The 15975-nt window shown below is 41.5% G+C and overlaps 1 protein-coding gene across 3 annotated transcripts in view; it reads left to right on the top strand.

Moving 5' to 3' along the window:
• Nucleotides 1-15975, top strand: part of NCBP3 (nuclear cap binding subunit 3) — a 29422-nt gene that overhangs the window by 4657 nt on the left and 8790 nt on the right. For 2 of the 3 annotated variants that reach the window (XM_033423194.2, XM_033423195.2), the window contains exons 4-9: nucleotides 8467-8679; nucleotides 10525-10653; nucleotides 10865-10941; nucleotides 11684-11792; nucleotides 14154-14253; nucleotides 14553-14656. In XM_033423194.2, coding sequence (XP_033279085.1) covers nucleotides 8467-8679; nucleotides 10525-10653; nucleotides 10865-10941; nucleotides 11684-11792; nucleotides 14154-14253; nucleotides 14553-14656 — 732 coding nt within the window. The remainder of the gene's footprint in view (nucleotides 1-8466; nucleotides 8680-10524; nucleotides 10654-10864; nucleotides 10942-11683; nucleotides 11793-14153; nucleotides 14254-14552; nucleotides 14657-15975) is intronic. The other variant, XM_033423196.2, reaches the window with a different exon arrangement.

Here is a 15975-nt window from a genome sequence, read left to right as displayed (position 1 = left end):
TCAGATTGGTCGGGGGGATACCATTAATACTTCGGTTGATACAGGCTTGTGATTTTATTTTATTTTTGTGTTTTGTTAGGGTAAGTATCATGCTTCCTGAAATTCACCCTGAATTATCATATCTAGTAATCTACCCCAGTGTTCGAAAGCAATTTATAAATAGAGGGGAAAATTATTATTACCCTTTTAGTGAGTTCACAGTCATATTTATTATTCCATAAATGCAAATGACCGCCCTCTGTTGTATTTGCAAATTTGGGATTTGTGAAGGGCTTAATAGGCAGCCTTCTGAATGCATGTTAAAGGTCTATGCTCTGCTGTGTGAGTTTCTCTAGGCTTGCTTGTTTGATAAAAACATGTTGAATGAATGAAAGAATAGCGACTATTTGTTGGGAACTTGCTCTCTTACCAGGCACTGTGTTAATTAGCGGGTTACATATTTGTTTTGTACTCATTTCTCACAACAACCCCATGAGGAATGTATTTTTATCCCTATTTTACAAAGGAAACAGGCCCAAAGAAGTTAAATAAATGCCCAGGTTTACATAGCTAGTAAAAGTAGAGTCAGGGTTAGAACCTGATAAACCAGATAAACCCTGACTCTAAAGCCTTGCTCTTAACTGCTTTGCTCTGTTGCCTTACAATATGTGATATGATCCCAGAGACCCAAACCTCCTTCCACGCCAGTGGGCAGAGTAGCTCGGACGCAGAGCTCAACTCTGGAGCTGCTTTACTCCTTTTTTCTGCATAATGAGTTCAGTTTGGAAATACGACCTTGCTTCCCTTGCAGGCCAGACGTCCAGGCATCTGCTTGAGTGGATTTTTCTGTTTCAGGAAAAGTCCTGTGAAGGCATAGGCATTCATGTGCCTGCACAGTCTAGACCCAGGCAGGTGTCGGAGGCCTTTCTTACAGCTCCACCTTGAAAGCCCCCCTGTTTCCTTCTAGTCCCGTAAGCAGTCCTTGTGACATCTTGCTGCTGACCTTGCTCATGCCTGTCACTCTGTTGGTTTGCCCCTCCCTGTCCCATGCTTTTTCTGGTTCAGATGTCGCTGCCTCTGTGAAGCATCCCTAATTACTCACTTCAGCCTCTCTTCCCACCTGTGTTGGGGCTCTCTAGAGTGTCGAGCCCTCCTGGGATCGTCTCAGTTCCTTAGTGAATGCGGGCGAGTTAGTGAACCCTTTTAGGTCTCACTTTCCTTGTTGTAAAATGGGAATAGGATACCTTCCTGAAAATGATCACTTTTAAATTTTAATTTAAAAAAAATGTTGTTTTGAAAAGTAATCCCGATCTCATGGTTTTAAAGATTCTCTTAAAAACAGTAGATCTGCCTGGAATGTCAGTTGCTTATCACAACCTGTTTTTTGATCCAGGAAGCAGCATGGTTTTGGAGTGTGTTCTTGAACTCCAGAGAACCCTGCTGCCTTTCCCAGGTCAATTTAAATTAGAGTGGGGGAATGGGTTTGGATAGATCTCAAAGATAGTTATTATTTTTATATCTCCTCAGGTAATTCTAATGTGCAGTCAGGATTGAGAACCACTGGTGTTGTGGTTAAGAGCGTGGGTTCTGAAGTCTGACTGCCTGTATTCAAATCCTGACTTGTCACTTTCTAGCTCTTTGACCTTAGGTAAGTTGTTTAGCCTCTAAGAACCTCAGTTTCCTCATCTGGAAAGGCAGGTTAACGTTAGTTCTTACAGGGTGGTTGGGAGGCTCTGACAAAATGTTATGATTCTTAGAGTGGTGTCTGGCATATAGTAAATGTTAGTTATTATTATTATCTGGCATTCTCCATCTTCCAAACAGTCATCTAAGTGGTCCAGCCTCTTGGGAGAATGGGGACATTGGAATAAGCATCTTGATTCCTGCAGCCACAGTAGGTGTCAAGTTATTTCTTCTTATTAATATCAACAGTAATAAAATACACCATTTGATAAATGCTTACTATGTGCCAATCACTCTGCTATGTGGTTAGCTTATCTTCCAACAACCCTGTTGCAGGGAACGTATTTATCATTTCTGTTTTACTGGTGAGGAAAGTAAGGTGCTGAGAGGTTGAGAAACTTGCTCAAGGTCCCACAGGTAGTAAGTAGCAAGGCTGGGATTCGAAGGCTGGTCTGACTGAAGCCTGTGTTCCTAATCTCTCTGCCAGCTTCAGGGATGTGGTTTGGGATGCGCTGCACTAGACCAGTCCTCATCAAGAGTAACTCGCTACTTTTGAGTGACAGTGTCAAGCAGCTTCTCTTTATCTCCAAGATCAAAGCTCTCATGGTTGGAAAGGACCTTAGAGGTCATCTGGATCCCACCTCCTGCCCAGTGCTGCAGGCCTTTCGGCAAAGTTCCCCGTGGTCCTTTGGCCTCTGCCTGAACATTTCCTAGTGGTGGCATGAGAACTATTTATGAAGCAGTCAGTCTTTTTGTTTTTGTTTTAATTAAGGCATGCACACTGTTTATTTATTTATCTTTCTTTCTTTCTTTTTTTTTGGCCGCACCCTGTGGCATGTGAGATTTTAGTTCCCCAACCAGGGATCGGATCTGTGCCCCCTGCAATGGAAGCACGCGTAGTCTTAACCACTGGACCTCCAGGGAAGTCCCCACGGTCTTGTTTTTGGATACTTCTTCATGTTGAACAAAAATTGCTTTCTAGTAATTTCTGTCTATTAGTTACTGTCTAACTCTTAGAACAACATTAAGTCCTTTCCTCATTCACACAGTAACTCTTCAGGTGAAGGAATGGACAGCCCATTCCCTAAACTTTCTTATGTGGCATGACTTTCTGGTCTCCCTCCTATAGACCCTTCCCAGTTTCTAAATGTCCTTCATCAGATGAGGTACAGATTCCAGATTTGGTTGGATTTGTGCAATGCATGGCAGGACTCTGACCACGGTTTCTGTCCCAGCCATTTCATAGTAGTCATCTTCTGGTCAACCAAAGCACCAGTTGTTTCCCTCAGGAATTGCGCCTATCAAAACAGTCTTTCTCATCTTGTACTTGAGATATTTTAAAAAGTTGCCTTTTTATTTATCCCTGTTAAATTATATCTTGATTTCAAGACCCCATTTCAGCTTACGGAGTTAATTTTCATGTTGACTCTGCCTTTCAGCATTTTAGCTGCACTCCTCACTTTGTTATGCATGGCTTCTGCATCTTTACCCAGTTGTTGGTAAATGTGAAACAGGATAACCCCGTATCATGCCATGACACACAGATCCATCAATTATAGTCTTACTCTGTTAGCAGGCCCACCTATCATTTTATTGTCATGGGGAACTAGATTACGTGCCTTAATAAACTTGAGATAGAACATGTCTGTGGTATTCTTTGAATTTCTTGGCCTGCTAATCCAATCAAAAAAGAAAAGAGGTTAGCTGGCTTGCTTCTTAGTGAACTCATGTCATTTCCTATGGGAAAGACTTAGTTTCTTAAGGGATCAGAGATTCTGTCTGATAAGCTATTTTTTAAAAATTTCAGAGAATGACAATCTTTTGCATCGTTTGGGAATTTCTCTTTTCCTCTTTTCTGAAAATCAGTACAGAATTAGTCCTTCTCAAGGCTTTAAGGTACCTCGTTCCTCCCCTGCAACTTTTTAGAGATTACTGCCTAATTCTGAAATCACTGCTTTGTGTTTTGGTTAGTACAGTGGGGCGTAATTCTAGATTAGAAGACTTAAATCTATTAAAACTATTTCTAAAGCCCTTCTTGTCACCTATCTTGGGTTTTAGTTCTCACTTAATGATAGCTATTCTATTGCCCTTTAGTAGTACAGCAAAATAGATCAACAGTTCTGCCCTTTTCCCCAAAGCAACGTTGCTCCAAACACTTGGGGGAAAAAACCACCATTGCCCACCCCCCCACCCCCCCACCCCCACCCCCACCCCCCAAACCCCCCACCCCCACCCCCCACCCCACCCCCCACCCCCACCCCCCCACCCCCCCACCCCCACCCCCCACCCCCACCCCCCCACCCCCCCCACCCCCCGCTGTGCCACTTGGCTTGTAGGATCTTAGTTCCCTGACCTGGGATTTAACCCGGGGCCATGGCAGTGAAAGCGCCGAGTCCTAACCACTGGACCACCAGGGAAGTCCCCCATTGGCATTTTTTTTTTTTTTGCGGTACGAGGACCTCTCACTGCTGTGGCCTCTCCCGTTGCGGAGCACAGGCTCCGGATGCGCAGGCTCAGCGGCCATGGCTCACGGGCCCAGCCGCTCCGCGGCATGTGGAATCTTCCCGGACCAGGGCACGAACCCGTGTCCCCTGCATCAGCAGGCGGACTCTCAACCACTGCACCACCAGGGAAGCCCCCACCATTGGCATTTTTGATGAGCCTATTTGCTCTGGACTGTAACCTTTTCTTCATTAGATGTTAGACAAACAATTCGTGTCCACCAAAGAAAATTTGGAAAGTAAAGTAAGAAGGAAAGTTGCCCACAGTGCACCACCCAAATGCAGTCATTGTCAACATTTTGTGCATTTCCTTCTAATCTTTTCTGGGTATGGACTTTATTTTTGCTTTTCCCTTTGTAGTCCTACTGCTTTCTTCCTTTTCACTTGACAGTCTGTCATCAGCATTTTCCATGTTATTATAGAGCCTGATGTAGTCTTTCAGATTCGTATCTTTCTTCTCTTATACTGGTAATTTACCCTTTATCTGTCTCCCATATGTGTTCTTTGGTGAGTTGTGCTCACCTAAGCTTTGTTGCTTTCTCTTTTCTTGGGATCGCCTCTCATACTCTGAGTTACTGTATTTAGTGTCTTCCAAATTTTTTGATCATCCTAATCTGAGGCTTTGAAATTGGCTACTTTTTCTCTGGATTTTCAGAAATCTGCTTTCTTAAAGACTTGAGTTTTGTGTCCTACGACCTGTCATTCATTGTCTTCTTTCCTGTTGGAAAATCCAAGATGATTCCCTCACCACCTTGCTTGTAGTCAACACTCAGTAAATGCCCAGTTCTCATTCCCCAGTTCATTTGTTCACTGCCACCTCAGCAATTAGTCCTTTCTCATCATCTGGGCATAAATCTAGGCGCCTTCTTTGTTGCTTTGTTTTATTTTAAGCAGTGACATTGGCAGGCTTCCATCAGATCTTAAGCTTGTCTCATATATGATTAAATCCTTCATATCAGCATCTCCTACAAGATTTTCTTCTGCCTGCTCCTCAGTCTGATTCCTCTACCCTCACCAGGAGCTCTCCTTGTTGTTTACCCTCTTCAAAACCATCTCTTTACTTCCCAAAGGATTTTTTCCTCCAAAATCATGGCTTTTAGCTTGAAGAACTGAGAAGGTCCCCTGGGCTACCTCTTCAGTTTCCCATCCTGCGTGGTAGAGTTACTCTGCATGTCCAGTGTGGACATCCATCTCATTTGGGGTTCTGTTCATTGTTGCACTGCTGGTCACTAATAAGGACTTGCTAAGGATTCATAAGTCTTTTTTTTTTTGGCCGCACCATGCAGCATGCGGGATCTTAGTTCCCTGAGCAGGGATTGAACTCATCACCTCAGCAGTGGAAGCACAGATTCTTAACCACTGGACCACCAGGGAAGTCCCAGAATTCATAAGTCTTGATGGTATCTCTGTCTTCATGAATCTGAGTTGGCAGGAAGATACTTACCTGATTTATTCTGCCCACACCTAATGGGCTCCCATTAAACCTGTCTTCTACTCTTCAAAATGACAAAAAAAAACAAATTAAAAAGAACTTTTATCGGAAAGTATTCACATGTATTTCAAGTTCATTTGTTTTAAATAAAATATATGACATATAAAAACATACTTAGGAGTAATGGATGCTGAATTCTTTTTTTTTTTAATTAATTTATTTTTTTGACTGTGTTGTGTCTTCATTGCTGCACGTGGGCTTTCTCTAGTTGCGGAGAGCAGGGGCTACTCTTTGTTGCGCAGGCTTCTCATTGCAGTGGCTTGTCTTGTTGCGGAGCACGGGCTCTAGGCGCGCGGGCTTCAGTAATTGTGGCATGCGAGCTCAGTAGTTGTGGTGCACGGGCTTAGTTGCTCCGTGGCATGTGGGATCTTCCCGGACCAGGGCTCGAACCTGTGTCCCCTGCATTGGCAGGCGGATTCTTAACCACTGCGCCACCAGGGAAGTCCCAGATGCTGACTTCTTGACAGAACTACTTTGGAGAAGCTCGGGGAGAGAAGGGACGTGGAGAGCTTACACAGGCCCTAGGGGTTTTTTTGGTTTGTTTTTGTTTTTAAATTTATTTATTTTATTTATTTATTTTTGGCTGCGTTGGGTCTTCGTTGCTGCGCACGGGCTTTCTCTAGTTGTGGCAAGTGGGGGCTACTCTTCGTTGCGGTGCGCGGGCTTCTCATTGCAGTGGCTTCTCTTGTTGCAGGGCATGCGCTCTAGGCACCCAGGCTTCAGAAGTTGTGGCTCACAGGCTCAGGAGTTGTGGCTCGCGGGCTCTAGAGCACAGGCTCAGTAGTTGTGGCGCATGGGCTTAGTTGCTCTGCGGCATGTGGGATCTTCCCAGACCAGGGCTCAAACCCGTGTCCCCTGCACTGGCAGGCGGATTCTTAACCACTGCACCACCAGGGAAGCCCGGACCCTAGTTTTATATATAGTGTTTTATTTGCCTCAAATCTTTTTTTTTTTTTTTTTTTGTGGTACGTGGACTTCTCACTGTTGTGGCCTCTCCCGTTGCGGAGCACAGGCTCTGGACGCACAGGCTCAACGGCCATGGCTCACGGGCCCAGCCGCTCCACGGCATGTGGGATCTTCCCGGACCGGGTCACGAACCTGTGTCCCCTGCATCGGCAGGCGGACTCTTAACCGCTGCACCACCAGGGAAGCCTTATTTGCCTCAAATCTTTTTAAGAATTTAAGCGTAAAGCTAGGTGGTGGATATACAGGTATTTTAAAAATATTTTTTCTTTGTTGATATATTTGTGTATTTCACAATTAAAAAGATTAAATGAGATAATGTGCTTAAAGTATTTAGTAAAAAATTAACACAATTCTGGTAAGGGTGAGGTTCTTTTAGACCACAGCCTTCAACGTTTCTTCCTTCCCAGAGGTAACAGCTCTTATCAGTGTGGAGTGAATTATTCCAGAGTTTCTTCTATGTATTTGTGTACACAAATATATATCCTTAGAAAATATATGGTGATATTTATGTTTTAATATTTTTAATGTATGTATTTTTCTGCAGCTTTTTTTCACTCAGTAAGTGTGTCATAGAATCTTTCCATGGTATATAATAAATTATCTCATTGTTTTTAACTGCTTAATATTCTATAATATGGGTAAACCATGATTCATTTAATATGGATAAACCATAATTTATTACTCTGATAGCTACTGGGTTATTAAAATAGTGCTGCAACAAACATCTTTGTGTGGACCACTCTGTGAACCCATGTGTGTTTAGGATAGATACTGAAGAGAATTCCTTTGCGTATAGGGCATGTGCTAAGTTACATTTGTAGACACTCCTAGTTGCCCTTCAGAGTGGCTGTGGCAGTTCACACTCCCACCAGCAGAGGGAGGGGCTCTTTCCTCCACACTGCCACCAATTGATACTAAAAGACATGAATTAAAAACATAGTCAGTGGGCTTCCCTGATGGCACAGTGGTTAAGAATCCACCTGCCAATGTAGGGGACACGGGTTCAAGCCCTGGTCCGGGAAGATCCCACATGCTGTGGAGCAACTAAGCCCGTGCGCCACAACTACTGAGTCTGTGTTCTAGAGCCCGTGAGCCACAACTACTGAAGCCCACGTGCCTAGAGCCTGTGCTCCGCAACAAGAGAAGCCACCGCAATGAGAAGCCCACGCACCGCAACGAAGAGTAGCCCCCGCTCGCCGCAACTAGAGAAAGCCCGTGTGCAGCAACGAAGACCCAACGCGCCAAAAATAAATAAATTAAAAAAACAAACAACAAAAAAAACCTGGTCAATGAAAACTGATACCTTGTTTTAAGGTGGATTATCCTGATAGTAGTGAGGTCAACCATCTCTTCATGTTTATTGGCCTTTTCTGTTTCTTTTTGTGTGGATTGCCTGCCCATGTCCTCTGCTCATGTCCTCTGCTCATGTCCTCTGCTCATGTCCTCTGCCCATTTTTATTTGGGGCTGTCATTTTCTATTGATTTGTAGGATTTCTTTGCTCTACTTTCATACTTTGCTTTACATCCAGGGGCAGTGTCTCCTCTTCTCAGAACTGTCTTGACTATCGCACATTTCTCATTGACATATCTTTAAAAAATTTTAGAATCAGTGTATCAAGTTCAATGAATAACCCTGTTGAATTCGGTATTGCTTTTATTATTACAGGTCATTTTGAGATGAGGTATCATGTATATAATCAACACCATTTGTTTAATCTTCCTCAGCCTAATAAGCCCATTCTGAATAGTCATTTATTTAATGCTATTGCTGTGTGATAAAAATCAAAATAGTTTACCTTACTGTCAAGTCTCATTTTCTTTTGAAATAATTATTATCTCTTTCAGCATATTTCTTTTTAAAATACCTATTATCTGAACTGTTACAACGGGCTACTGGTGGATTGTGCAACAGCAGGTGTCTTGTTTTTCTAGCAATCCCCAAAGTGAGACTGGAGACAATCTACATTTGCGGCGTAGATGAGATGAGTACCCAGGATGTCTTTTCCTATTTTAAAGAATATCCTCCGGCCCACATTGAGTGGTTGGATGATACCTCCTGTAAGTAACCCAGGTTACTTGAATATGCTTTTGTTTATGATATTAAAAGAATTTTTGCCATCTCAAATGGTGAATGATTTTGGCCAGACTATGTCTAACCTCTGCCTTTAGCCTAGGAGAGAAAAAATTGCTCACTGCTGAGAACCAGAGTGCGTTAACCAGTCTGCCAGATCGTACTCCATGCGTATTCTAAGTCAGCTCAGAGGTGGTTACCCGGCCTCTAGGAGGATGGTTGTTGGCAGCTGAGTCCAGGGTACATGACTGAGGCCTCTCTTAACACCCACAGTTTCCCAACAAAGGGATGGGTCCAACTGCATAGACTTGGGGCTGCATTTTCAGGGCTTTAGACTTTGTCATTGCAACTTGCCATACAGCTTTTCAGAGGGCTATCTCTGACCTAGAACTAGACCAGAACCCTCTGACACAATGCCAGACCTCTCATCTCTGCTTGCTTTGGACTGTGTTTTCTGGAGCTTCCTCTGCTGGCCCTAATCTGGGGACTGTTCCACTTGTGAGCTAACTGTAATTTTTAACTTGCGTCCCCTCTCCAAGCCTGGCCTGACCTTTGGTACCCACTCTGCTGGCTTCTTGTCTTGTCTCACTTCTAGTCTGGCTTTACTTTCTGCCAGTGTGCTGACCTGCTTTTCCCGGCTGCTTTCTTAGATGTTAATTCATTGAAAGAAGAAGAAGCATGACTGAGTAAAAGTTTTTCTCCTTTTTTCTTTTTTCTTAACTTAGACCATCCAAATCAGGGGATGGCAAGCCTTTTTTATAAAGGGCTGGATGATAAATATTGTAGGCTTTGCAGGCCATACAGTCTCTGTGGAATCTACCCAGCTTTGCCGTTGTAGCGTGAAAGCAGCTATAGACAATACAACTGAATGAGCCTGGCTGTTCTCTGTAGAACTTTGTTTACAAAAACAGGTGGCAGGTGTGTAGTTCATTATACGTTAGTTATAACTAAATAAAGCCGGTTCAAGTATAAATAGATAAATGGATGGGTGATGGATGGATGGATGAATGAATCAATGATAGCAGGTGGTGGCCTGGATTTGCTAACGCCTGATTTATCTAATTAAAACTGTAGCTAAGGGATGTTAGAGTCAGAGGAACCCTTAGAATCATCCAGTTCACCTATCTCTTATTGTACATCAGAAACTGAGAAACAGAAGCGGGAGGTTATTTGCTCAAGACCATGTGGCATATTATTAACAAAGATGAGAATCTTTAGACCTTCATTTCCCAAACTGAGATACAGGAGTAACATAAGTTTGAGAAACGCTGCTTTAAAGTTAAACTTCTCAAAAACCTTTTCTTGCTAAATTCTCTTAAAGAAGCAAATTAAATTGATTACTGCAAAGCCAGGTGGCTGTCACGCCTCCATTCTATATATCCCATGGATGCCATCGTCACCCACACCTCACAGTAGGGACACATCATTTAGCATGTCTGGATAACAAGGAACAGCAGAGGGCTTCCATGTAGGGGGCAGTAGAATAAAGGATAATCTAAATTTATCTGAGAATTTTCACCATCATCATCATCAAGAACTGCTAACACTTATGTATAACAGCCACTGTATGCCAGGCAATTTTAATATACAGAACCCCTCTTCATGGAGTACTTGACCATTATTTTGTGGACCCAGTTTGGGAATGTAGCTCTAGGTTGATTTTATCAAAGAAGTTTTACTACCAGGTTCTGTAGTTCCTTTCATTAGTTGGTGTGTACATTTACTGATGCCAGTCCATAGCTGAATGAGACTTTAGCAGTGAATATGATGTAGTCTCTGTTCTCAAGAAACTTAACCATTTGGATGTGATGTAACGTGTTATCTTATTTTAGGTAATGTGGTTTGGTTGGATGAAATGACAGCCACACGAGCCCTTATCAATATGAGTTCCCTGCCAGCCCTGGATAAGATAAGAAGCAGGGATGCCAATGAGGACAAGTCGTCTGAGAAAAGTAAAAAAGGTAACTGACCACAAAGGAGGGACTTTGGGGCTAAAAGTCCTGTCCTTTACAACTTGAGTTTCTGTGCAGTGTTCTATAGCATCTCATCGCCAGTTATTTCTGAAATAAGCTATGATGCTTTGGATCATTAGTAAAGAGGAGGAGAAAATATTAGACTTAGCATGTATGAGATGGAGTTAAGATTCATCTTGTCCCTCACGTTCCATTTTAGACAAGCAGGAAGACAGTTCCGATGACGATGAGGCTGAAGAAGGAGAAGTTGAAGATGAGAACGCAAGTGATGTAGAGGTCAGTGAGAGGGCAAAGGTGTCTGTAAGGTTTCACTGTAAACAACTGCTTACTGTCTTGGTATTTAAGCCTTAAAGACTTAATACAGTACGTTGTGTTCCTCCTCTGGCTTTCACCATTGTACCTCCTGAGGGGGCACCAGGCTCTTGGCCTTTAAGTTCGTGTGGCTATAATGAACGATTCATCTTGAGATCTTAGTACTCACACTTCTGTATGAAAGGAAATGGTTTTATTGAGAAATCCTTTGAAATGCTATCAAATCAGTAAAATTAAGGAATAGCAAGTAATGGCATATTTCCTAATGGCATATGTACTATTGTTGGAAATATTAAAGTGTATTCATTTTAAAATTATTTATTAAATGCCTACCGTATACCAAATTCTAGGTGCTGGGGGTATAGCGTCAAGCAAAACAAAGTCCTTACCCTGTCGGAGCCTACATTCTAGTGGGGTAGACAGACAATACACTGATACATAGATATGTAATATAATGTCAGGAAGTGATGAGTGCTGTGAAGAAAAGTAAAGAAGGGTAAGCAGATAGAGAATGATGGAGACGATTCTTTTAGACAAGGTGGTCAGGGAAGACCTCTGACTTAGACATCCTGCAGAGGAACTGGTGCTGTAATGCTGATGGGTATTAGTAAAGGTAGATTGCTTTCTTAATCAGTGGTAACTTTGCTGCTGAATGAATATGAAAAAGGCTTTAATTTTTATGTCGAAAATGCTCTTTTTTCTTAAGTTGGACACGTTGTCTCAGGTAGAAGAAGAATCTCTGCTAAGAAATGATCTTCGTCCAGCGAACAAACTTGCTAAAGGAAATAGGTTATTCATGAGATTTGCTACAAAAGGTAAATGATAATTGGTACTGATTTTTATTTTTTATTTTTATTTATTTTTATTTTTAATCAAAGTGATTTTTATTGAGTGACACCTCTCTTGAATCAGAACTTAGGTCAACTAATCTCAAAGATCCTTCAAACTATAATATTCTGTGCTTATAAAATCAATGACTTGCTGCCTGAGTTGGAATTTCACACATTGAAAGTGAATATTAGTTATTTGTATACTTTTGTGGTTTCTAGCTAAAGTAAGTTATTTTCTGTCAAAGCTGGTTTGTCCCATGTGCTTTTCAGCCAGTTTATCATCTGAACTATGAAAACTTTAAAATTGTATTTTAGGTATCATAGCAATATCTTCCTGGACATTGCTAGTAGTGCCATTCAACTCTAATTCTCTAAAGAATTAAATTAAAAGCCTCTTAACAATTCATAAGGCTTTTTACACATAATGATTTGGGTACACATTAATAATGAGTGTGTGGTGGTGGGGGTTGAGTCAGTTGAGAGTTAATTGGAAATGACAACTCTTCACCCCTGAATACTTCAGTAAGTATTTCTGAAGAACAAGGACTTGGTTTTACACACAGTTATCAAAATCAGGGAACTTAGCATTAATACAATACTGTTACCTAATTCGGAGCCCACATTCAGATTGTACCAGCTCCCCACTCTGTATATTTAAACTACCTGGGGGAAAAAAAAACTACCTGGCACACAGTGAGTGCTGTGTAAGTGTTAAGAGTTCATGCTGCTGCTGCTGCTGACAATGATGATTATCAAATACCTTTGGATTATTCTTTATACTACTCCCCCACTGAACTAGGATCCACTCCAGGACTGGGTGTTTAAGTCTGCCGTGTCGCCTTAGTCTCCCTGAATATGGAACTACTCCTTTGTTTTCCTTGACTGGGACATTTTTAAAGAGGATAGGCTCATTATTTTATAGGCTGCCCCTTAGTTTGTCTGATGTCTCCTAATTAAATTCGGGTTGTGCGTTTATACCACAGACGTGACATTGTGTCATTTTCAGTGCATCATATCAGGAGGCACATTGTATTTATTTATCCCCTTCCTGAGGATGTTAGCTTTTATCACTTGGTTAAGGTAATGATCGCCAGGTTTCTCCACTATAAAGTTACTCTTTTTCCATTTATAATTTAAAGGTTTGTGGGGAGATGCTTTGAGGTTATGTAAATAGCCTGTTCCTCATCCAACTTCCATGCAGTAGCTTTAGATCCATTGATGACTTTTTAGCTCTCTCATTTATTAGTTGGCAGTCTGCCGTAAGGAAGAGCTTTCCCTTTTTACCCATTTGTTTATGTATTTACTTATCTTTTTTACTTATATCAGTTTAGATTCATGGAGTTTTATTCAATGGGTTATTATCCATTCTATCATTATTTTGATTCACAAATTATTTTGGATTTGGCCAAACTAGCCAAACTCTTCAAACTGTGTTCTTGTGACACGCCTTCATGATTCTTTGAGTTCTTTCTTTATGGCACAATAAAACATCTTGTTTTGCCAGACTCAACTTGTACTTTCCCTGCCCCAGATCTGGAATCAGCCATTTCTCCAAGGAGCTGGTGGGCATGTTTTTTGTAGGGTGCACATTCTGGTTTGTGACACCAAGTTTATCTCTAGCACTGGGTACATTCTCATTGGTGTTCATCCGTTGCGTTCAGTGAGTGCCCAGGGAGCTGTCAAGAGACCTTTATATTATGAAAATATGTGTGCTCACTGACCACCTTTTCTTCCTGTTAACTGGCATTTTAACTTGATAAATGGGGTCTTTTCTTCATTTACTTATTCGAGGGACCATTTGTGTGCATTCTGGATATATGGTGCTGTGCTGTTTTCCTTAAGCCATTTTGAGGAACATCACGGTAAACTGGAAAAAAAATGGTTTGCCAAATACATGGCCTGTGTATAATCTGTTTCTTTGACCCTGATTCTGTGTTATTGGAGTGTTGTCATTCAGAAATGAATATCATCTTTCAGGGGGCAGTGAAAATGCCACCTCTTCTAAAAGCCTTTTTGATTCCTGAACGCTGGTGATAACTGATGTTCCCCTGTGCTTCTTGGAACCTAGTATATTGTATTGTTGTTAATAGTATTTTCTCTATGAAGTCATCTCCCTAACAGCAGCTTAACCTCCCTCGTCTCTGAATTTTGCTCCACCCCCTCCACAAGGCAGTGCGTTAGGAGGCGCTCAGAGAGTGAGTGTTTCTAGTGCGTCCTCCCCTTTTGTTGGCTGATTGTGCTGATCTGATCCCAGCCATGAAAAACATTCTTTTTTTTTTTTTAAACCCATTCAACATTGTCTTCACACTCACAGGAAATCCTTGGTAACTTGTAATTAATTTTTAGATGACAAAAAGGAACTTGGAGCAGCGAGAAGAAGTCAGTATTACATGAAATATGGGAATCCAAATTACGGAGGCATGAAAGGAATTCTTAGTAATTCTTGGTGAGTCCAAAACCTTAAAATACCATAGTTTAAATAGTACGTAAGCTTTTCATAATCCTTCAGTTGGTATTCTGTAGTGGAATGTCAACACCGTATGTGGACGTGAAGGAAAACAAGAAGAAAGAATTCAAGATTTTTAACTGCGGTAAATGGTGTGAGAATGCTGACTTTCAGTTTCATGTGAAATATCTCGGTTTCAGCACCTAACATTGTGTCAGGGTGTAGTTAAAATTAACTAGTGGATTTCAAGGCCCTTCCTGCTGGTTTTTGATTATGTGCTTGTTTTGGCAATGTTGCAGGAAGCGAAGATACCATTCCCGTCGCATTCAGCGGGATGTGATCAAGAAGAGAGCCCTGATTGGGGACGACGTTGGCTTGACATCCTATGAACACCGACATTCCGGTAGTTGCCTGCTCAGCTCTTGGGTAGACACATGTTTGGCTCCTGAAATCATATTTTTATTCTTAATACAGTCTCTTAAGGTTCCAAACTTTATCATCCTCTCTTCCTTGCCCTCACCCTCTGCCAACATATAGGAAAGTAAGTCAAGTCACAATTAATTTGAAATTGCCCCGTACAAAGAGGTCAAATGATTTTATAAAAGCCGTTCTAACAATAAAGGCAAGATGTAGGAAAAATTAAAACTTTTCTTAGGAATCTAATTTTCCTATTAATATCAAAAGCTGCATGAAAAAAAATTTTTAATTATTTTGTTGGATGAGTTGATTTGATCGTTCCTTTGTCTGATGAAAATAAGCTGCTATGTTTAGCGTTCTGTGCTTATTGGCTTGTGCACGTGAATGCCTCAGTAAAGTGGGATATCATGACTTGGGTTTCATTTTGTTTCTTTCTTCTTTTTTCTTTTTCTTTCTTTTTCTCTTCCTCTCTCTCCCCTCCCTCCCCCCACCCTCCCTACCCCCCCTCCTCCCTTCCTCCCTTCCTCCCTTCCTTCCGTCCTTCCTTTTGGTGCTTATTGTGAAAGAACCATTTTCATTATGTTTTATAAAGATTTGTTTATTTTGAATCTGATCTGTGAAAATCTTCTATATGCTTTGTAGAACCAGCCAAGTCAGCATACAAACACAGAATAACACGCATACACATTTATCATTGTAATAGGGACAGGGAGAGATGAAATCTCTACATTTTAATTTCATGTGAATATCCAAACTTGTATATTTGAAATCTGCATCTTAACGCACATACTTTTCTGATACACAGTTAGGCTTTTCCAATTTCAGTTACTTTTATCTTCATTATATAATCTTTATATTCATATTAAAGAAATTAAAAAACAAATTGCCTCTAATTCTAGCACTCCAAGATTCACAACTGATTTCATTTTACATTTTTCCTTTGTCTCTTTTCACAATAAATACTATAATAACTGTTGTGGACATATATTTTATATTCTTCTTCAAGCATTCCACTTACAAGCATTTTTCCATGACTTTTAAAGGTACATTTCATTATTCATTGCGGTTATGTTCTATAAAGTCACCGTGATCATTGAAAACCATTCAGAGACTCTAATCACACCATTTTTTTTTTTTTGCGGTAAGTGGGCCTCTCACTGTTGTGGCCTCTCCCGTTGTGGAGCACAGGCTCCGGATGCGCAGGCTCAGCGCCCATGCCTCACGGGCCAAGCCGCTCCACAGCATGTGGCATCTTCCCGGACCGGGGTACGAACCCACGTCCCCTGCATCTGCAGGCGTACTCTC

The sequence above is a fragment of the Orcinus orca genome, chromosome 19 (genome assembly GCF_937001465.1).
Source record: "Orcinus orca chromosome 19, mOrcOrc1.1, whole genome shotgun sequence".
Taxonomy (NCBI): Eukaryota; Metazoa; Chordata; class Mammalia; order Artiodactyla; family Delphinidae; genus Orcinus; species Orcinus orca.
The sequence above is the reverse complement of the archived record's forward strand: the minus strand, read 5'-3'. Positions and strand labels throughout refer to the sequence as shown.